Here is a 23,998-nt window from a genome sequence, read left to right on the forward strand (position 1 = left end):
ATTGCTCCACTTAGCTGCTGCTTTGGTGGAAGTACTGTCAAATACTGTTGATCGGAAAAGTGCTTTATGCCTACTTGAGGAAACGAGAGAAGAGGGGTGGATGAAGTTCATATTTTCTAAATATATTTTGTTCTGGAGTTCCACTGAAGGTGCAGTTTGAAATTGTTTACTTTTTTCCTGATTGGCAGTTACTTGACAATGTAAAATTTGTTCCCGAGTCCAGGTATTGCTTTCTGTAGGTAGCTGTTGTAAAACTTCATTTCACTGTCAGCCCCTCAAAACTAATGACATTACTGCGTACAGCTGAAATTCTGGTCACGTAGCTTTAATTGGCCTATAAACGTGATGAAGAACAAGGTAATATTAGTAGGATCATGAGTTCTAAATGACTGCTTGCAAAGTCTAATTTCAGCTAAAATAAAATAAATTGCGGATGCTGGAAATCTGGAAAAAAAACAAATTTCTGGAGAAATTTGTGGAGAGACAGCAGATGAGTCACCGGACTCAAAAGTTAATTCTGCTTTCTCTCCAGAGACGCTGCCAGACCTGGTGAGTTTCTCTAGTAATTTGTTTTTGTCTAATTTAAGCTATTGGTTTTGAATGATTAATTTTCCACTTTCTCTTCAAGCTGTCAGTTTGTGGTCTCTGAAGAACAGGACTACAGTGTTCATTTTGCTGACCCAGATATGTTGGTGAAATGGGACTTCGTGCAGCAGGTGGTATGTATTAGTATTTATAAGATGGTGAGAGGTATTCTGGTTTCACTGGCAATATCAGTGAATTGAAGAGCAGAAAACAACAGCTTTGCTACAGACATTAAAAAGTAAATTTTGCTACCAAGGACTTTAAAACCATTTAAGTTCCTTTTAGTAAGTTGTTCTTCATTTCTGTAAATGCATTATGTTGTCCACAACTGAGAAATTTGTCTGCAAAGAGCTCTAGGCCAAACCATTTGGATTATAGTTTCCAGTGGAGCTAACACTTTCTGAATTTGGAAATATCAGTGCATCTTAGTTTCTTTTTGTAGTAGCTCCCTGCATGTCTGTCGCTTGAGACTAAGTTATCGTCCAGGCCCCAAATAGTTTAAAGGAAATGTTTTGAGATTTAAAAAAAAAAGCTAGAGAACTGATTGAATTTCATTGAAGACGGCATTTAACTTTATCAAGCAGATTGATTTCTCCGATTGCAGTCAGTAGGGAGATGACCAGGTGTAGAATCTAATATGCAGAGCTAGAACTGAACAGCCTTGTGGTAGGAAAAGTAGGAACACCACTCACATCTTAGAAAATAAACTGAATAGACTATAAGATTGGAGATTCTAGGGATACAGGTGAGCAAATAATTAGAAGTAGTGAACAATTAAAAATGGTGGCCAACCTAAAATTATTTCTAGGGTTTCAAATAGTCAAATTATATTAAACTTCTTTAGGAGCCTGCTCAGATTTCTTAGAGTATTGTGCATAATTCCAGTTTCCACATTGGGAAAGATTCATCAGATTGGGGCTACTTATGTAATTAAAAAGGACTTGGAGTTTAACTGAGCTTTTCAAAATTTAATTGGGCGCTTCTAATGCAAACTAATGATTTTAAATACAAGCTAGTTAATAAAATAGAAAGGGAAGTGAAACTTTTTCATTTGGTTGGTAGAATGTGGAACTTGCCACCACAGGAAGTGATTAAGGCAAATGGCTTGGTGACTTTCAATAATGAAGTAAATTAGTACATGAGTACAGGAGTGGAAAACATAATGAAGTGTGTACAGAGAATGAGATATTGACTACTTTGAAGTACTTCTGACATCAGGTATTGTTTCTGTATTGTCAATCTATATGTTCTGTGTTAATTACACTGAGTACAGCTTGCTAAAGTGTGTCGTTGCTTTCTAGCGCATCTGTAGTCATGAAGTTCCTTCGTGTCCAATCTGCTTGTATCCTCCATCTGCTGCAAAGATAACTCGCTGTGGGCACATCTACTGTTGGGCTTGTATTCTTCACTATCTTTCCTTAAGTGAGAAAACATGGGGTAAATGCCCTATCTGTTATGAGGCTGTACATAAAAAAGACCTCAAAAGGTGAGAATAAGAACTGCTCTCAAAAAAACAGTTATCTTCTATTTTCCAACACAGTTTTGCATTGGGCAAACATGCCAAGCGAAATGCTATGAATTTGTCTAAGTATAATTCATTATAAGAATTGGATACACATTGTACTTTTTAATACAATATTCACATACAGGTAGTTCTCCTAAACATAGTTGCGTTCTTGTGCAACCTTGTGCTATAGAAAAACATGTTATAAGGAAATTGCTATACTGTATAGTAGAAAGTTTGTGTTATCCAAACAGTGTCCACTTTTCATCAATTGTGTTACAGCCAATTTGTGTTAATGAAACATGTGTTATAACAGATACCTGTAGTAGAATTTGCATAATAATAATAAGTCTCTGACTTTGATTTCAAATGGCTAGTATAAATGACTAGTAACTGAACATTTGGACATAGTACCTCAAATCTGGCGTCCCCAACTGAGGTGATTCTGGATTTTGGGTATTTCCAGATTTTGGGTCAGGCACTTTGGGTCAGGCACTTTGGGTCAAGCTGGGTTAGTGGAGTTAAGGGTTGCTTGGAGTGCAGGATAGAGTAGCATGCAAAGGTAATAAGTAGTCTGGAATCACTAATTTGTTCACGTAGGTTTAGTTTATTCTTAGTTAAAAAGATAAAAGTTCCATGCATTTTGGATTCTGCTAGATTTGATAGACAACTTAGTAGCACTCTACATATTATTAAAACCTACTTGGACATGTGAGGACTTCACACAACAAAGTCAAAAATCATTATAATACTCTTTGATTAAACATTTTGATGGAAGAGTACTTATTCATATCTCAAAATTAAGTTCCATGGAGAGAGGTGAGCGTGGGTCAAATGGTGATCATGCCTGAAACAAATTGTACAGAAGATTGCACTGAAACTGGTCATGATCACTGGTTTATGTCAGTATTAAGAATAAAAATAGAGATGATGAATTGTGCTGTTAGTAAGCATTTTTTCCTAAGCTGTGACCAGTTTAGTGTCAGAGCCATGCCATTGACTGTGATCTCTTTCAGTCATGAGATTGATTGCTTTATGATGGTAACCTGGTTCTACGCACCTTCCAAGTATGTTCTTTTAAAGTTTTCATATTTGTTGTGTTTTATCTGTCACTCTTGTCTCAAGAGCTAGACAGGTACAATAGAACTACTAGATTTAAAGAATAAATTATCTGTCTACTGAAGGTAGTCACAAAAATTGAGATTTTACTGTGAAATTAGTATTGACGCTGTTTCATTAGTTTTATCAGGTGCACTACTTCATCAGAAATATGTTTTTGCTTTTTTGTGCCTTAGTGAGTTTTTTTCTGTCAGCGATGGAAGATCTTTTATTCAAATTAACTAATCCATATTTTTGAAATTGAATTGAATTATTGATTTTATTTACCTTGGTAGCTTTGAATGCACCCCCATATTGCATTATGCTTTGTATAAAAGGAGGAGCAAGTCTTCTATCTGTACTAATCAATAATTGTGTTATTTGAAGGGCTGCCTGAGATTATTTTCACCTGCTTTTTAGTTGTCAAGTTATGCAAGGTGCTCTTGTTGACTTGGCAGGATGTCTAGATGACCCTCAGATGGTGAGATTGAAATATAAAAGTGCATAATGTTTATACTTTGAACTTTTTGAGCCCCATCTGATGCTCTTAAACCATACTATTAATTTGAGATTTGTTTTATCTTTAACATTTCTTTCCCAGCTTTATCAAAACATTGATGTTTTCTGGCAATAAGTATATCCTGTTTATTGAGAGTTGCTGGTCTATACTAGAATGAGTAACTTTTGTTGAGTATCTTTACCACTTCAGTACTTTATTTGTTCAGGGCAAGTCTGTCAATTAATTTGCAGCCTCTTTGTCTTTTAGTTGCTGTGTATTACCAGTCAATTAAGGCAGCACTGTCAGGTGTCAAGCAACTCAGTCAACCATGCAGATGTTTCAGGCATTGAAAAGTTATCCTGCTAAAATTGTGGACAATCATTTTAAATTCCAAAGTAGTTCTATTTGGTACCACAATAAGTTCTCTGTTGACATACTTCATTTTAATATCAATGTAGACATGATCAAAGATTGGAACTCTTCATGAATAATGCAGGTGTGACCAAAGCTTTGCTTTGTTTCAGTGTTGTTGCCATGGAAACACATCAGTACAGTGTGGAGGATACAATAACCATGCAGTTGATGCGTAGAGAGAAGGGTGTTCTGATGGCTTTACCCAAATCCATGTGGATGAAAGTTGAACCAGTTTACTTGGGAGGTGAGTGGAAACACTAATTCACTTGGCTCACTCAGCACCACTTTGGACAAGTGTATGTATTGGGCATTAGGTTGTGTCATCCAGAATGCATAAGGAATTGTGGATGGTTGGGAAAGAGCTGAAGGCTAATGGCTTCATAAACTATCAACCACAAATATGTTGCAGATGCCATCTAGAGCTATGCAAACTACATTTGAGTAAATGTTGAAATAGCCTTTTGTAAAGTACTTCAACACTTGCGTAAAGATTATTGCATTTCATCGTAATTCACATGAGGTGTTTGAACAGTGATGCCAAACAAATGTTTTTATTGGTCAGGTCATAGCAATCTGTAATTCAGAAGTGGAATTGGAAGGGTAGTGGTTTAAACTAAATATGAGCTATTTTGAACTTTTGTAATCTGTGACAGCCACGTTGAAGGTCAATAAGGAGAACTAATTCCCAAAAAGGAAAAGATATGTTCTTACTTCAAAGTGCTGGAACACTTTTGGATTAGAATTAGCCTAGTTCCATACTAGAAAAGGAACTTTAAAATTGATATTGTAACATAGGTTTGTCAGGGAGCCCAAGTACTTCATTTACTTCCACAGTTTCGGTGATACTGGAAGACCAGTGGGAATAGTGGCTATCTTCACATACTATTTCTAGTTTTAATGTGATGTGATTGAGCTGGCTGTTGCACTGTCTGCATGGCAATCACAACTGAAAATGGGTAACCTTATTCCTGTAGAATTATAAAATTGAGATGCTACGCTTTTGCTGTAATAACTCTTGTATCCTTTCAAGTTTGTCAATCTTGCCTGTTGCCCTATGATGTATCCTTTTTGCAGTTGAATATTACTAGTTTAAGTAGTTGCTGACATTAGTAACCACACACTACACTAGCTTTACTAATGATCAGACCAGTGAACAGGCAACTCCAATTCCACCTCACTACTTTTGCACTTCTGAAATCTTGGTGCCTCCATTTGCAGCTCTTAGAGCTGAAGTGACTAATTTGGTTGAATTGTTTGAGGCAGCAATAAAATAACACCATTGCTATGATCAGGTCTGACTGAGATTCCACTTTCAAGGAACTATGCATCTGCATCCCTAGGTTCGTTTGTTCGGCAACCCTCCCCAGGGGCCTACTATTAATTGTACAAGTCCTGCCCTGGTTTGTCTTGCCAAAATGCAGCTGCCTGAGGGTGTCAGTTCAGGTTAATGTGGTAGGTAAGGCATACAGGACATTTGCCTTTATCATTTGTGGCATAGATTGTAAGAGCAGCAAGGTTAAATTGGACCTGTATAGGACTTTGGTTAGGCCGTACCTGGAGTACTGTATGCAGTTCTGGTCACTGCACTTTAGGAAGCTTGTGATTGCACTGGAGAGGGTGCAGAGGAGATTCATCTGAATGTTGCCTGGGTTGGAGCATTGTCTCAATGAACAGAGGCTGGATAATCTTGTTTTGGTTTCTTCAGTAGAGAAGGTTATGTGTGGACCTGATTGAGGTGTATAAAATTGAGTGGGATGGACAGGATGCATAGAAAGCAGCTTTTCAACTGGTTGAAGAGTTGATAACAAGACAGACGTAATTTAAATGTGAAGGGCAAGATGTTTAGCTAGCTGGTGTGGGAATGCGCTGTGGGAGGGTAGTTGAGGTAACTAACCTCACAGCCTTGAAAAGGTACTTTGAGCACTGAAATGTCATAACATTCAAGGGTATGGACCAAGTGCAGGTAGGTGGAACTAGTGTAGATTGAGTAGCTTTTTTGGTGCAGACTTGATGAGCCAAAAGGCCTCTTGTACTGTAAGATTCTAAGTTTGCAATCTCTGAAAAAGGGGCTGTTTTCAACGGTATAGAAGAGAGCCTTAGACTGCAGGCATATCAATGGACTGGTCAGTTGGGCAGATAAGTGGCAAATTGAATTAAGTGCAGTGAAGTGAGACACCCCATTTTGGGAAGGTAAGGAATTATACAATAAATGGTAGTGAAGGAAGAGACCTTCATTACATGTCCAGGGATCTCTGAAGGTAGCAGGACAGATCATGGAGTTGTCACAAAGGCAAGCAGGAAATTTTCCTTACTGATTGAGGTCTACATAGTAAGTGCAAGAGAGTTAGACTAGAACTATATCAGCATTATTTAAGCTATAATTTTAATTGAGTATTGCACACAGTTCCAGTCACATTATGGAAAGTGTGATTGCACAAATGGGTACAGAGGATTTTGTTGCAAAGTTTTTGCTGACGAAAGAGCAGGTAGGCTGAATTTGTTTTCTTTGGGATAGGGGGATGAAACATTTTACTGTAGCCTCCTGTGTAAAATTTGGTCTAGACAACGGAAAGGAAAGATTATTAATCTTTTCTAACAGAAACAATCGGAATTTGGATTAATTGGAAGGATTTAGAGTAGAATTGAATTATTTTCAATGTTGGGGTCTGGAACTCTGATTAAAAGGGTGGTAGGGGCAAGGGCCCTCTTTAAATCCACCATGTCTAAGGTTTTTAAATGTGTAACCTATTGGCTTGTGGACATAGAGGTGGAAGCTTGAATTTGACAACATAGGTCTTTTTAAGCTGGCAATTGCACAGTAAGCTCACTAGCCACTTCCTGTGCCATAAATTTATTTCCATGTTTGAAACCCCGGAGAATGTCACCCATAACTCTGTATCCCACTTTGTCACCGTTAGATATTCCAAGACTCATACTGCCTGTCTAAAATATTGAGTTGGAGGCTCTAACTTTAAGTTGATGAATTGAGGAAGTTTACTTGAATGAGTTTATTTTGCACCAAGCTCAAAGTTGTTGCATGTAAGCAACTTGTGTTGCAGTAAATAAAATAACATTTCATTTTCAATGATTTTGACATTTTTAGTCGTCTTTGCACATGGTAACATTTAATTTCAATACTTCCAGTAGATGAAGAACACAGCCGATATTCTAAGCTGCTTCTGGCTACAACACAGCAGGTTTTGCAACATGTGATCGATAAAGAGCGAGCAGCCCTGTTGAGACAGTATGAAGAGGAGAAAGATACACCTGAAGCCTGCTTTATTGAAGCAGCAATGCAAGAGCTCAAGGTATGATAAACTACCGTTAATAGTCTGTCACTTTGTGCATGTGTAGAATATCCCTGAAAGTTGTCTGAATATAACGGGAATAAACGTTAAGGATTTTTTCTGTAAATGAAAGCTTATCAAACCAAATGATTATAAATTACCATTGGTACATGTTTTTAATGAGACCAATGTCTGGATTGCTTTTGTTTTAATGTTCTCTTTCTCACTCTTGAAAGCAGGTAGCGTATTTGGACTATGACACTAAAGAAGTAATACCCTGATTTTTGCCTTTGACTGTTTCTGTTGTGTGGGTAGTATTGTTTAGGTGACGGGCTTTATTTGATCGTACATATGAACAGTGCTAAACTTTGTGCTGTCACTGGCGGTGAATCATGGTCTTTTAATTTCTTCATCTTTAGATCAGGAAATGAGAGAAGTTAGTTGTACCAAAGGTTTAATTATTACTACAGAATGCTAGAGTTAAATGTGGGGCCTGCCATGTAGTGTTTGATAGCATTAGGTGGGATATTCCCTTTGCAGTTTGAACTATGTTCTATTATAGAAGTAAAGAGCCAAGCAGAATTTAAAAATTGATATTGGTTTGCTGATCTAAAAATGATAGAGAATCTTTGCTTTTTGCTAAATTTCCAAAGTTTGAAGGCCTTAGTTGAGTAATTTTCCCAGTCCCCCCAGTTTTCCAAGAAAATCAGAAGGTATTGAAAAGTCAGACCTTTTAGGTGTTATATGCAGCTTCTAAAACCACTGATTTCTGACCTACAATTAGAGGAACTGATGCAGTCACTTGAGGAATGTTAGCTGATTCTTTTGGTGCAGTTTTCTCCTACAGTTTTATTGCATTTTCATACCTGTTAAATTGGTTCAAATGATACAAGTGAGAGTTAGATGGAGGTTCTCCTGTCTTAACCCTGCTACCTGAACAAGGTAATTGGAGCTCGCTATGTTAAATGTTTGTGTGTAGTAACCAGTACCCTTATCAAGTGTTACTAGCCTGAATCTGTAGTGAAGTTATCATAATCCCAGTTCAAGCTGAGTGTATTGGATTTTTAAATTGCAGAATCGAGAGCGAGAGTTGCTGGGCTGTCCTACTCCAGGGAAGGAAGCTCTTGGTGCAATATTTAAATTTGAGGAATTGACCGTTGCTGATTCAACAGCATCTGGAGAGAATACCACCAAAAGTGGCAAGAACCAAGTTAGTACCAATGTTGCAGGCTGGTTTTAATTTTTGTGTTCATTGGCGGAAGGGTGGGGTGTTTGAAAAAAAATAAAATTTAATGTAAGTATTGTTTAACAGAAAGCCATTATAGGCCAGGGAACATGGAGTAACGAATAGAAATTGATAAAAGTTTGATCATGGTTAGTAGTTTTGGATGACAAGTTTCCAGAGGGGAGAAGGTGGGAGGATAGTCAGGAGTGTGTCCTGACTGATCTAGACCCCAATGTGGGCAGTCTGCTATAGAGCCTGGATGTCTTGAAAGATACTGTTACATGGAGGCTGTAAAGGTCTTCTCGAGCAAATATTCAATGCCACCCTATCACTACTTGCCCAGATTGATTGGTGCAAGAACGGCCTGTTGATAAATTGAACATTCAAGCCGTCACGATGCCATTGCATGTGCTAATCTATCAACTGCTTAGCAGCACGGGAATCACCGTGCTATGTGTAGTTGCCAGGATGGCATTTTTTTGCAGGAAAGTGTAACAAGACCGCCAGCAACACGTGGCAACATGATCAAGGGCATCTGAGTGGGGAGTTTGAGCAGTTTGGGTTGTGATGGTTTTGGAGGGCATCTGAAGCATTCTCTCAATGGGCAGAAAATTGCCTTTAGTGGAAGGAGGAATGATGGGAAGGGGGAGCATATTAAGCAAAGGATTCCTCAACCCACTGTAGCCCACAGGCTTTATTATAGGTATGCACTGTAAGCAATTCCCAGTTTCTCCTAACTTTCCTTCCTGTTTGCAGCAATTGGAATAATGAATCCCTGTTTCATGATTTTTGGGCCTTCCATGTGTTCAAATCTCATGTTACATCCATCCACTTCAGAGGTAACAGTCATGAATGACAATTTCGGTAGCAGATGCACTGGGACTTGGGTAGTGTTAGTGCTGCCAATGATGTATGGTGGGAAGTTCATCTAATCAGCTGTAATGTTTGGACTGCTACCTGGTACAGTCTTAGTTGCCAGCGAGTCGGTTGCACAACTGAGTTTGTGACAGACTAAATATAATGGCTTGGTCTTTATTATAAAGTAATTCTTACTTATTTAGCACTGAATATTGAGGAAGTTTTTTGTGATGTTTAATCACTGCCGGTTGTGAAGATATATTGAAATCTAATCTGACCTAGTCTGAATATTTTCCATTAGGATGTATTGGCTTATTCGTCTGCATTTGATGAAATTATTGATGAATCTCCAGAGGAGACCATTGCTGCAGCATGTACTGAGGTGGATGAGCCAATTACTGTTCCTGAATCAATCAGCAGTGACAAAACAGGAGCTTGTGGAACTAATTGTGGAGAACCTGAAAATGGGCCTTCAATTGAGGCCACTAGACCAAGCTCAGAAACAACTTACTACTATTATTACCAAGGTGAGCCTTCTGCTTGAATGATATCAGGTAAATGCTGATGTTTTTCTTTTCAAAAAACCGTTATTTAAATCATCATATAAACATGACTGAATTGTTGAACTAGTCTGAAATCGTGACAATTTAAATTCTCTCTTTTTGTTTCTGCAAGACTAATTCCCTTGTCCTTTTTCAGCTGAGGATGGGCAATATATGTTTCTGAGCCCAGTTAATGTACGATGTCTGGTGAGGGAATATGGTAGCCTGGAGAAATGTCCTGAGAAGATCACTGCAACAGTAGTGGAGATTGTTGGGCATTCAATGACTGAGGTAGAGTAACTTGCATTTAAATTTATAAATTTGAATATTTTGTACTCATGGTGGACTTCACTTTTGGAGCATTCTTTTACTTTTGGATTTCAACCTTGGCATCCAATGCTATTGTAACAGTTGAATACAGGCAGTTACAGGACATTGTTTACTCTGTCCCATTAATACCTTAATTACAGTCTTGGATTACACTGCAACCATATATTTTTGCACTTGATGTGCTAATTTCCCTGAGATTCCCAGTTTGGCACTACTTGTTGAAATTGTTTTTTGAATGTTTGAGCTCCAGCAATCTCAAGATCAACGTGAAAAAAAGCTTAAGACTGCCAGTCAAGCTTATGATCAAGTAATTTAATGTATCTGTGACAATGTTAACAGTTGTGCTTCTGAATGGATCTTGCCTGTAGCCAAGCAGTTCCTATGCAGGTGCAGCATTGATATCTACTTGGTGGCAAAGGGGAAGATTATTCAGATCATTCTCTTGCTAGTTTCATGGCAAAGCATTGCAGCCAATTACACAGCCAACCATGCCCAACCAGTCTACTACAAATTAGAATCCCTACAGTGTGGAAACAGGCCATTCAGCCCATCAAGTCCACACTGACTCTCTGAACTGCATCCCACTCAGTCGCTCTCCTACCTTATCTCTGTAACCCTGCATTTTTCATGGCTAATCCACCTAGCCTGTACTTCTTTGGACTGTGGGAGGAAACTGAAGCACTCTGAGAAAACCCACGCGGACACTGAGAATGTGCAAATTCCACACAGACAGCCAACTGAGGCTGGAATTGAACCCGGGTCCCTGGTGCTGGGAGGGAGCAGTGCTAACCTCTGAGCCACTGTGCTGCTGCTCAAGCCATTCTTAATCGGTAATATGGAAACAGGTCATTGATTCTACCGAACACTATTTCCTTACCAATAACTTGAATGCTGCTGATATTCTAAGAGCATTCAGCACTATTCATCATTGCAATCTTGACAAAGGAACCAAATTCCAGAGACTTGCTCTTGATGTCAAGACAGTATCTAACAATATGGCATCAAGGAATCTTTTTTAAATTGTTGAGTGTGTTTTAGGGGGTTTTAGACTAACTGGAATCTTTCTAATGAAAAATATAATGGCCTTTCTCAGCCCCAGGCATCACTACACAATTCTGCATGGCATTGTCTAGGCTGAAGCATCATGACTGCTTCATCACTGACTTTCAGTTCAGAACGTTCAAAACAAGTAATTGCGTATAATTCAATTCTATTCATGCCTCTGGTCATGAGGCAAGACAAAATTGAGACTTGGGATGATGAGAGAGTAAAACATTTGTGCCAGGCAAATTGCAGTCAGTAACAATGTCCAAGTGGGCCAACCACCTACCTTAACCTTGTGACATGGCTGTTGTTAAAAGCCCCCTGTTCAGTGCCTGAAGAGGTGACAAGTTGATCAGAAACTTAACTGGACTAGCTATGTAATTACTGTGGCTACAAGTGGAAATGGGATATTCTGCAGCCTTTGACTCTGCAGTGTCTCACGCTTTACCGTTATCTGGAAGGCACGGGTCAGAAGTATAATGAAATTCTTGCTACATGTCTGAAGCAGTTCCAAGAACTTGAGGCTCAACATCACCCAGGGCAAAGCAGCCCTCATGATTGACATCCCATGCAAAGTCTTTAACAGTTATTCCCTACACCAATGGCACTGTTTCTGCCATGTGCAAAATGCGTAACATTATCTCTAAACCTGTGACTGCTACTACCATGAAGTTCAAGGGTCTCTGGCATTTCAGAACATCACTGCCTGTAAATTAAGTTCCCAAGCCCCACCATCCTGACTTGAAAATATATTGCCATTCTTTCACTGGCACTAAGTCAAAGTCCTGGAACTTGCTATCCAAAGGCACTGATTATCTTCACTTTCACTGCAGTGGTTCAAGAAGGTGGCTCAGCATCTTGAAGGCAATTAGGGTGGGCTGTACAGTAAATGCTTCCCTTGCCTGTAATGCCCAGATTGAGTGAATCAGTACTTAAAAAGTCAAACATTGACTATGACCTTGGAAATTGGTTCTGTAATGCTTGTTGTGATACTTAGATTGGAAAGGTTTTATCTAGAATTCAGTAGACCTTGGGCATTCACATTAAGGTTTGATTTTTATTCTTTTGGATTACTTTATCATTTAGTAGTAATATCTAAATATGTGAAAGATCATTAGATAGAGTAGCAGAATTAAGCCATTTGGCCCTTCAGGTCTGCTTCGCCATTCAATCATGGCTCATATGTTTCTCCTGCTTTCTCCCTGTAACCCTTGTTTCCTTACCAATCAAGAACCAAAGCATCACTGTCTTAAATACACTCAATGACTTGGTCTCCACAGCCTTATGAGGCAATGCGTTTTACAGATGCACCATCCTCTCTGGCTGAAGAAATTCCTCCTCATCTCACCCCTTCACTCAGAGGCTGTGCCCTTGGGTCCAAGTCTCTCTCACAAGTGGAAACATCTCCGCATCCACTCAATTCAGGTGCCTCGTCCATCTAAACTCCAAATACAGATCTTGAGACCTCAACTGCTGCTCATATGACAAGCCCTGTATTCCTGGGATCATTTTTGTAAGCCTCCTCTGGGTGGGGTCGTCTTCTCCTCCACCACCACCACCCCCCACCCCCCAAATGCCAGCACATTCCATCCTTTGATACGGGGCTCGTGATATTCCAAATGTGGTCTAGTCTGTATCCTAGTCCTTTTGAATGCTAACATTGCATTTGCCTTGCCAACTGAACTTGCATATTAACCTGGAGAATCCTGAACTAGGACTCCCAAATTCCTTTGTGCTTCAGATTTCCAAAGTCTTTCCCCATTTAGATAATAGTCTATGCCTCCCCTTCCTACTGAAATGCATAACCTCACTTTCTTACCTTGTATTCCATCTGCCACTACTTTTCCCACTCCCACCCTGTCCAAATCCTTCTGCAGCCTCACCACTTCAACACTACCTTCCCCTCCACCTGTCTTTGACAGCTGCAAATGTAGCAACAATACCCTCAGTTCCTTTGTCCAGATCGTTAATGTATAGTGTGAATAGTTGTGGTCTCAACACTGACCCCTGTTGAACCCCCCTAGTCACCTGCTGCCATCCTGAAAAAGACCCACTTATTCCCACTCTGCCTTTGGCCAGTCAACCAATCGTCTAAATGTATCAGTACTTTGCCCCTAACACTATGGCCTCTTTGCTTATTTAGCCTCCTGTGCAGTTCCTTGTCAAAGGTCTTCTGGAATTTGAAATAGATCATGTCCACTGACTCTCCTTTGTCTAGCTTGCTCCTTACCATCTCAAAGAATCCTAAGATATGTCAGGCCTGACCTCCCCTTGATGAAGCTATGCTGACTCAACCCTATTTTACCATGCACTTTCAAGTACTCAGCAATCTCATCCTTAGTAATTGACTGTAAAATCTTAGCAACAGCAGAAGTCAGGCAGGAAAAAAGCTTGTATTTGCATGGGTCCCAGTCATGCCTGTTTCTTCGTGGGGTATGTGGTACATTCCTTGTTCCAGCCCTATTCCGGCCCCCACCCACAATTCCTTTCTCCGATGTACTGATATCATCGGTGCTGCTTCTCTCTTGTTTTTGAATTGGAAAAGTTTATCAAATTCGCTCATTTTCCACCATGGCCTTACTTTCTATTTCTGACTCCTCCCTTCCCTTCCTTGATGTCTGTTTCCACTTCTGGGAATAGACTGGCCAGTAATATCCCCTATAAACCCACCAACTCCCACAGCTACCTGGACTATATGTTCTTTCACCATGCTTCCTGTAAAGACTCCATTCCATTCTCTCAGTTCCTCCGTCTCTGTTGCATATGTTCCGATGAGGCCAACTTCGACAAGGGAACCTCCTGAAATGTCCACTTTCTTCCTCAACCAATGATTCCCCAGCACTGTTGTTAACAGGGTCCTCAACTGGATCTGACCCATCTCCTGCACATCTGCCCTCGCCCTGTTTCATCCCTCCCACAACAGTGATAGAGTTCTCCTTGTCCTTACCTGCCATTCCACCAGCATCCACATCTAGAAGATCATCAACTGTCACCTCCAGCAAGATGCCACCACCAGACACCTATCCTCTTCCTCTCCCCTCCCTTGTCCGCCTTTTGTGGGAACCGTTTCCTCCGGGACACCCTGGTCCACTCTTTCTTCACTCCCAGCTCTGGCTTGTTGCTGTGTTCCAGCAAAGCTCAGCACAAGCTGGAAGATCAACACCTCATTTTCCACTTGGGGACCCTGCAGCCCTCTGGACTCTCTATAGAGTTCAATAATTTTAGGGCCTGAACTCTCCCATGTCCTAACCCCCTACCCCACACACCAGGCCTTGTTATCACATAGCCTGCCATTACATGCTACCTATTGTTAGCCACTAACAGTCTCCATTAACAGCTATTCACTCTCCTAGCCTGATCGTTATCCATTCCTTTGTCTGTTCAACTGTTCTTCTCTCTCTTTGGGCTCTATCCCCACCTGTCGTTTACTCCTTACCCCCTCCCTATCTTCTGCATATAAACCGACATTTTCTGAGTTACCATCAGTTCTGAGGAAGGGTCACTGGACCCGACACATTAACTGATTTTTCTTCACATGCTACCAGACTTGCTGAGCTTTTCCAGCAGCTTCTGTTCTTGAAGAAAAAGCTCAACCTGCTCATCAATCTCTTCTAGTACTTTAGTTACTAAAGAGGTAGAACATCTTGAAAAAGAGTTGAGGTTCTATTTGCAATATCTTCCATGAGCTCACCAGTTGTACAGAATTTGTTTGAATTTAATGGATAAATTCATGATGTTGTGTGGAATAATGCAGTTTTATACCTGATCTCATCTGGGTAGTTGCCATCACCCTTGGTGAAACAGTATTATTGAGATGGCAAATGAGAATGTGAATGTCATTCTGATGAACTGTTTTCTCCTCTTACCCACTAATTTGAGAAATTCACATGGATATCATTTGATTGTCAGTGTTTTCATTGTGAATTGTGGGCCCTTCTAGTGCAGTGGTAGTGTCTACTGCTCAGCCAAGAGGCTTAGTTTCAGGTTTTACCTGCTGCACAGATATCATAACACCTCTGAACAGGTTGACTGAAAATATCTAAAGTGAATGTGGCATTCCTACTAGTTGAGAGGTTTAAGCGTCTAGCATTGAATGGTTTATTGTATTGCTTGCATTTTCCACCACATACCATTAGGTCAAAACAAAATGCCTTCAGAAACCTTCACCTTTGGAACGCTTTTGTCCTAGTCCCTCATTCCAAAAATTCAGGAGTATCTTGTTCCAACTGAAATTGGCTGATTTTTAGCAGAAATCGTGGGTTGAAGCTCCTTGTGTGTGGAGAATTTGCCTGTTGAGTCCGTGCAAGGGGTATCAATTTGCTTACTGTACTTAAATCTAAGTATGTTGTGCATTTATGATCTGCTTGAATCTCTTTCCACAGGAAGTACGCCGTAGACACCGCTATTTGTGTCATCTACCTCTTACCTGCGAGTTTGGTATTTGTGAGCTGGCTCTGAAGCCCCCTGTGGTTTCTAAGGAAACGTTGGAAGCTTTTTCAGGTTTGTTTCTGCTTTGTGAATCAAGCTTGTATTGACTGACTTGTGCTTTGAAATTTGAGGTTGTGTTTCTCCTTACAGAGGATCTGAACAGAAGGAGATGTCTTCGCTTAAAAAAAGCTCGAGATGAACGTCGAAGAGAACGTCAAATTGAAATGGAAGAAAATAAAAAGCAAGGCAAATGTGAGCCATCTGTCTCCCCTCCATTTGCCTTTCAATTCAAATGTAATTTTTGTTCACTGGCTCTTTAATATGTTTTCATATCTCTTAGACCCAGAAGTTCACATTGCCTTGGAAAATTTCCAGCAATTCCCAGCATGTGGATCATCTTTAGGAACTGTACCAAGCATTGTCTCCCCAAACATTTCTGATGCTGATCCTCTGCCCTCAAGTCGTCTTTCAGGCAACGCCACTCTTAGCAGCCCCAATTTTTTGGCAGGTAGGAAATTTCTACCTAAGTTTAGTCTTAAAAGCAAATATTTGTTCTTTCAAAAACTGCCATTTGTGTGGTGCCTTACCACATACCTTGAACAGCTATACAATTATTTGATATTTGGTTTCATGCAGGCAAACATGGTACCAATTTTGTATAGAGGAAGATTTGTCAAGAAGAATACCCATTTAAACAATTTTGGTATTTTGATCAGTGTTGGCCAAGACAGCATAAAAACCATACTGAATGTTCTACAAGTCCCATCTGAACAGACAGATATGGTGATCATTGCTCAACTGTGTCAGTACTTGGAATAATGCAAGACTTGAAATATGCAGCAGATTGTCAGCTTAAATTGTGCTTTTAATTCTATTCTACATAAGGTTTCCTTGGAGGGAAAAAGTGCTCTGAATTTTTTAAACATATTTCAGATTACTTTCATGATTCATATTGCACAACTATATGTCTCTATCTGTGATGTTAATTAATTGAACATTAAGCTCGGGTAGTATCCGTGGAGAGAGATAAAGTAAATGTTTCAAGTCAAAAATGTTTGAGACAATAAGCTTTGAGCAAGTGAATATGGCAGCTGTGGTAAAAGAACAAAAGGAATGTCTGCGAAGATGTAAGGCAAGGGAGAAGAAATGACAAAAGGGATGATGCAAAGCAAAGGGAATGGCAGTGAAACAAGAAACAATAGTGGGTCTGAAGGGAGTATAACACCCAGAGCTAGTGTCTAGAAAATTGGGGAAGTAACTAAGGTTTAGATCTTTTGAAATTGGTGTTGAAACAAAGGCTGTAAAATGTCCAGTGAAAAGATGTTTGCTGTTCTGGAGGCTATTTGACTGACCCATCAAGTCCATGTTGGCTCTGTAGCACAAACCATTCAGTCCCATTTCCCATGTGAGAAGCTGAGGATTCTAGTCAAGAGTGCAACCGTTTTCCGTTCTGTATACTGTATTCCATTGCTCATAGCGGTCTCCTCAAAAAGACTCCAAGCAAATTCACTGATTATGTTGTGACCCACTTTTTTAGCCTGAGGGACTGATTATGAACTTGTGATTGTCTGTTAATTTTCTGCCTCATTTCCGCTCCAATCTCGAGCTTCACTAGACCACTGTAGGTGAAGCACAAACTTCAAATTGAAGAACACTAATTTTTAATGAGGCACTTAACAGCATCTGGACTCAATATTGAATTCCATGATGCCACATGATAACCTGTCCCTTTATTTTTCAGTCAGCTGTTGGAAATGATTTTATTTAACCTATTTATATCCCTGGATCCATCTTTTGTTTCCTACTCAGCACCATCTCCTTTTGCCTTGCATCATAGGAACTTAGGGCATTCAGCCCCCTTGAGCCTTTTCCACCATTTGAGATCATTGCTAACCATCTATGTCAGTGCTGTTTTCTCATGCTGTTCACCCTCCGGATTCCTGATATCTTGAGTATCTAGATAGTTATCTCCCTCTTTCTTGTATACTCAATGATTGAACTTCCACAGCTCTTTATCCTAGAGAGTCCAAAGATTCATTCCTCTCGAGGGGAAGACATTCTTCCATATCTTACGCCTTGAAGGCCTGCTGCTTAATCTGAGGCTCTCTCTTGGTCGAGGCAGCTCCAGTCCATTAGAAATAAAAGACTCCACAGGTCTGGCAGCATCCGTGGAGGGATAAATAGGTCCAACTCCAAATGTTAATTCTGTTTCAATTGTGTGGAGAGAGAAACGGTTAACATTTGGAGTCTGATATGATTCTCCTCAGATGCTGCCAAACCGGAGTATTCCAACAATTTCTGTAATGTTCTGGGGACCTGGGTTAGAATCCCACCATGGCAAGTGAAGTTCTAATTCAATAAAAATCTTGAATCAAAAGTCTAATGGAGACCATAAAACCATTGTCGATTGTCAGGAAAAGCCCATCTGGTTCACCGATTTTATTTAGGGATGGAACCTGCTATCCATACCTGGTCTGGCCTGCATGTGACTCTGGATCCCCAATGCTGTGTTTGACTCTTAACTACTGTCTGGACAATTAGGATTGAGCAATACATGCTGGTCTAGCCAGCTTTGCCCATGTCTCATGAATGAATATTAAAGAAAAAGGTGCTGCAGGTTTCACAGCTTACTCTCTGGTGTGTTGGAGCGCTAACCTCAATGCATCTCAACATATACCGTGACACAGCATGGCATAAGTAATGGGGTTTTGTTTCATCTGAAAGCTGCAACAGTAATAATAGAATCATTTATTTAGAGTCTCTTGCACAAAGTTATGATTTTAAAGTGCTCAAAAGTTATAAGGAATACATCTTTCAAAAAGTAAGGTTATTATTTCCAGCCGAGTTTGTATTGTTATATACTTGTAATATACCCCTGGCAGCCTTTGGTATCAGGATAACAGCAATTTAAATATCAATACATTGAGAACTTGCTAATTTATATTTTTGTGTAATTAAGTCAATACTTGGAATTCTACCACACTTGTGGGTTTAAAAAAAAAATTTGCTGTAGATGCATGAATATGACTCGTTGAAGTGGTGTCACCCCATCATGCATATTTTCTCAGCAGGCAAGTCTTGTCTGGCATCCTTTTTTAAAAAAAAGACTTTAACAATGGATGTTTCGTGTTGTGCGGCTAATTCTTTCTCTGAACATGAGCCATAAGATCTGAAATTGGTTATTTTTCCAAAATTGAAATGACTTGCAGATTTCACATCCAATATTGTGTTTTACTGAAACATTGGTGGTCAAGCTACCATTTTGGGTCTGAGTTGAATGAGGCTGCTAAGCAAAGAAGTTGAATCTTAAAGTTTTAGTTTCAGACTAGTTTTTGCAGTGTTTATCTTTAAGGCTATGAAATGCTAATTGTCTTTAATTGAAAAGTGGACAAGTAGGGATTTGTGGAAAAATTTGTGATGTTGTGGTGCTGCTTGTAAAACCTTGATAATTGAATAACAAATTCACAGCTGAATTGTACCTAATCCTTACATAGTGTTTTCTTAAGGGCTCTTGTGTGGTGGTATTGTTCCTACCTCTGTGCCAGAGGGTCTTGATTCAAGTCCCACCTGTTCCAGAGGTGTAGTAATATCTTAGCAGATTGATTAGAAAATATGTGGTGTTTGTTTCACAGGAGATTGAATTTTCATATCTTCAGTGTGTGAACTTTGAGCATTCAAGGAACAGAATGAGAGAATGCATTGCTTGCAGTTCTAGGTTCGTGAAAGTTTTACCTCTGGCTGATAAGTAGCTAGCCAGTCTGAATCTCAATTTGTTCTACATGAAATGTTAAATGAGGCAGGAACTGAAAACAGGGGTTTGGCAAAATTCTTGGAGTGAATTGTATTTGTCCTGATATGAATGATGTAGTTACTGAGAAGAGGCATCTGTGACATGTCCTAACTTGTAATTGATGCTTAATTTCTTTTTTTGTAATGTTTTAACCTAGCTGGAAATGTTGGAACTGCACGAAGTGAATGCTTCTGAATCACTTCTTAATTCTTCCTGTAGAATCAGCATTGAATCAATCCGTCCCTGCTTTTAGCCCAGGGAGTCCTTCTCCGTGTGTTGGCAGCTTGGAAGATGATGCATGCTTTCCCTCGTTTGCTCAGGTAATTTCACTTGAGGTGAAAATGGATAATGCACTCTTGCTGTGAGTAGATTTTGAATAAAACATAGTGTGCACCAATTACTTTTACCAGCCAAGATTAAAATTGGGATTTGGTTGGTTTCAGGTGGTGTACTTTACTAATTTCTCAAGAAACAGAAGTAATGAGCTCTGAGGATTATAGACCTCCTCTAACTATCTGGGAATTTGGGAGCAGCCTGTTTACTTTGAGAAGGGTTAAGAGAAATAGTTCCATTTCAGTATGGACAATTAAGGAAAAGCAATGTTACACTCCGGCCACAAAGTTGTAACCTGCCGTTAGGGTGCACTTCTAAATCTCATTTGCGTTGATTAGATTCATCCAACTGCTAACCATCTTAACTACATGAGATGATTCATGGAATTTTTACAAAAAGTAACTTGGGGTGAAGTTTAATTGTTTTATTAAAATTGAATGCTTTGAGGAAATCTGCTCTACTCCTTCCCAGCACATCTCTTGACTCCTCTGCCTGTGTTGTCGGCTTGTCAGTCATCTTGCCTTGGATGAGTTGCCGTTTCCTCCAGATAATCATTCTTGAATGAAGCTAAATCTCTATCTTGTCACCAGTTCCACTCCATGTTTTGTCTGCTGTCTCTGACGTGGTCTGTTTGTAATTTTGCCTTGTTAGATTCTGAATTTCTAGCTCCATCTATCATCACAAAGGCGGTTTACTTTAATCATCAATCTGCCCACTCAGCTGTTACTTAAGCTGTCAGTTGCTGAAAACAGTTTTTCATGCCTTGGTCACCTCTAGATTGGCTGGTCTCTTTCAACTGCTGTACCTCTTTCCTGCACCCCCACAAACCATAGCTCAGCTACTTTTGTCTCTTGATACTAGAGTGCCTCAAATTTAAGTTCCTTCTGTATTTAAATCCCTCATGGTCTCCATCTTCCTCAACCTGTCTCTTCAGCTTTCTCCTATCCGTCAATTTCTCCAGTATTCATGGTCTTCTGTAATGTGCATTTCTTCCCTAAAGCCTTCTGCTCTATCTCCATCGTTAGTCAAGATCCTCTTTAAAACTTGCTTCTAAATTTTTTCACCATACCCACCTAATCTCTCTTCCTCTGGTTTGTATCTGTTTTTCTTTAGTCCTGTGACATAATATTTTTCTTCAAGTTTTTTTAAAAACCAGTACTGAGTATATTCTTCCTCACAGATGCTGAAGGATGGGAAGGCTAAGGCAGAAGTGTGGCCCAAAGTAACTCCAAGAAAAGGTGATTTTTTTTTAAAAAAAGAACATTTAACAAGACTTTAATTGTGTTAATGATCATCTTAACATTAACATGGAGGTTGGTGTACTGATTGAAATTGTTTTGACAGCAGAAACCAGTTTGATGCCCCCACCTGCAGCAGATAGTGATGGAGAGAATGATATTTCAGACCGTGTACCTGTACCCAGCTTTCAAAATTCCTTTAGTCAGGCTATGGAGGCAGCATTCCTCAAGCTTGATAAAGTTCCAGGCCCAGAGTTCTGTGCAGGTAAGAATGGATTGCTGCTCTTTAGAGGGAGGGAGAAAAGTGGAAGTTGTTGGTTGACTTAGTGCTAATCAATATGTTGACATTAATTTGATTTTAGGAAATGCTGTATTGTTGTAACATTAAAATTGTGCTTGTTTTAGCAGTATGGGTTGTTCATTTAAGTCTTGGACTGTGGATGGACATACTATGCTTAGATTGTTGCCAGTACTGTTTTAGACTAAGTACAGGGGAGCATTGGAATAGTTTGGAGAGACTTTTACTGCTTTTGTGGTAATTTATTTAAATTCTTCTCTGAATAAGGAAGATAAAGTATCTTCCCTAATTCAATGGTATTAATATTTCATGCGATGGCATACTGTACATCATTTGCAGCAAGTCTCATGAATATTCAAAAAGCCTGTGATTAATTTGTAAGCGGTCCTTGCAGGATTTGAGAACTGGTAGAGATAGATAAATACAAAGCAGTAGTTTTCTTACACTGCTTCAACTGTTTATGTATTTGTCTTCTGTAATACTGCAGAAAGCCACTTAGTGGAGGGTAGAATTGGCGTCAATCTTCACATGTTTTTTATATTTAGAATTACACATTGAAAGTGTGCACCTAACCCCACAACCAGTTTTAATCTGTCTATGGGGCTAGGGTAAGTCACTAGTTAATGTCTACTCATAAACAACTAGCACTTTGCAGAACAAAATACCTATTTATTTTCACAATAAGCAGCAAGCCAGATCTTAATATTTAAAGTTAAATGGAAGTTTTTCTTCCTACTTGTTTTCAAATGCAAAAGTGGTTTGACACAAGACACACAATTAGCCCCTTTGGCTCCCCTCGGTTTGGTCAACCATTCAATAGTTTCACAGCTGATCTAATTGTGACCTGAATACCACTTTGTTGTCTGCATCCAATAACTCTTATTGACCAAATATCTAGCTAATTGAGCGTTGAATATATTCAATGACCTGGACTCCAACTGTCTCAAGGGAAGTGAGTGTTCCAGGACTTGATGATGTGTTGTTCTATTTAGTGGCTTAGATAATTTGACTAATACTTGCAGATGAAAAAGTCATCACATACTGTTGGGTAATGACAGCACTATTTAGTCCTTTGGTAATACAGTTGAATTCTATTTGTTTGCCTATTTCCATGAAAGAGCACTAAGACTAGTGAGAATCTTTTATGTATATTGTAAGAATAATCAGAACTTGCTGAGTAGCTGTAAGAAAAACAAAAATAATTTGCATTTTTGTTTCAAAATCTGCACCCTACACTTGGCTACTCTGGCTTGAGTGATGTTAGTTTAGCAATCTATAAAACAAAAAGCTGGTGAATAATGCTCCCAGCGCACCAATGAAGTGAACAGAATATTCAGCAAATAATCAACTTTAAAAATAGGGATCTGTGTGCTTTTTTCCTCTAACTATGGGTCCTTTTCTCTTGCAGAGGAGAGGAATGGGAAAAAGAAGAAAAAAAAGCAGACGTTGCTCTTCAGTACTTCAGTAGTTCACACAAAGTAATTTAGGCACTCACTGCCCATCTTACCCATTTCAGTACCACAGGCAGCCACTGCCTGTATTTGCATTCATTGCTGTCTGTGCAAAAATGATTTTGTTTATTTGCTGCTATAGTTTAAAAATTTTTGGTTGTATTTCAAACCTGGAAGATTACAGCAAAGGCATTTGTTTGAGTGGTTTGTCATAGAAAGTTTGCCTCCTGTTTGAATGCAGGTTTCACAGCTTTGAGGTTGAACACCATAACCAATTCATATAGCTTGTGACATGGAATTTTTTTAAACAAGGGAAATTCCAAACAAATCCACAGCTTAACTACTTCTGTGTAGACGTTCACTGGGGATGAATTTTTTTTTTTTTTTGCTGTTATTACCCTGTACCTCAGAAGCAGTTATTTTGTAAATAATTGGCACTTGATTTTCTTTCATTTAATATGTTATTATGCTAGTAAGTGGTGTTTTGGCTCCTCTTACCCCTTCAACCAATATCACTGAAGATTTGCGAAATATTCTCCACCTCGGAAAATCACACTAATCCATTAGTGATAAACACATTGGATGGGCCTGTAATTATCACTCCCAACCAGGTTATGTCGAGTGTTATGCTGTTGGTGGCAAAATATAAATTAACAGTAGCTGGAGTTTCCCTTTTTTGAAAATTTTAATTTGAAAAGTATCTTTTTAAAAAAGTGACTGTCAAGCATCTAATGAAGTGTTGAGTTCAGCTTTGTTACTTCTACCCTTCACTTTTCTTTCATGCAACAGCAAAGTAATAGATGCAATAAAAGAACCTTGTGCAGCGTGTTGTTCATTTTCTGCCTTACCCATGAAGAGAAGATATGGGTCAATACCTACTGTATGTTCTGGAAAATCAAAGCTAATGAAGAAACCACTTAGAATAACCAGATTTCTCTCCCATGTAATTGGGTGTTTTAGATCTCATTTAGTTTGAGGGAATATGTAACTAACTTTTAAGTCAAACCTGGCATATCTGCCCTAGAAAATTAATTTACACAAGGCCACGTTCCTGTCTTTTCTCTTCTCTTGGAC

General features: G+C 39.3%; 1 protein-coding gene across 5 annotated transcripts in view; it reads left to right on the plus strand.

The window, feature by feature from the left end:
* Positions 1-23,747, plus strand: part of rnf10 (ring finger protein 10) — a 49,871-nt gene extending 26,124 nt beyond the window's left edge. The window contains exons 4-17 of one of the 5 annotated variants that reach the window (XM_020514331.2): positions 629-719; positions 1,887-2,071; positions 4,211-4,344; positions 7,245-7,408; positions 8,463-8,597; positions 9,772-9,997; positions 10,170-10,303; positions 15,769-15,886; positions 15,965-16,066; positions 16,155-16,322; positions 19,824-19,924; positions 21,118-21,175; positions 21,282-21,440; positions 22,882-23,747. In XM_020514331.2, coding sequence (XP_020369920.1) covers positions 629-719; positions 1,887-2,071; positions 4,211-4,344; positions 7,245-7,408; positions 8,463-8,597; positions 9,772-9,997; positions 10,170-10,303; positions 15,769-15,886; positions 15,965-16,066; positions 16,155-16,322; positions 19,824-19,924; positions 21,118-21,175; positions 21,282-21,440; positions 22,882-22,955 — 1,849 coding nt within the window. In that variant the 3' untranslated portion in view covers positions 22,956-23,747. The other 4 variants (XM_048611371.1, XM_048611372.1, XM_048611374.1 and 1 more) reach the window with 4 other exon arrangements.
* Positions 23,748-23,998: the final 251 nt, after the last annotated feature.

This window comes from Rhincodon typus, chromosome 24 (assembly GCF_021869965.1).
Source record: "Rhincodon typus isolate 14 chromosome 24, sRhiTyp1.1, whole genome shotgun sequence".
NCBI lineage: Eukaryota > Metazoa > Chordata > Chondrichthyes > Orectolobiformes > Rhincodontidae > Rhincodon > Rhincodon typus.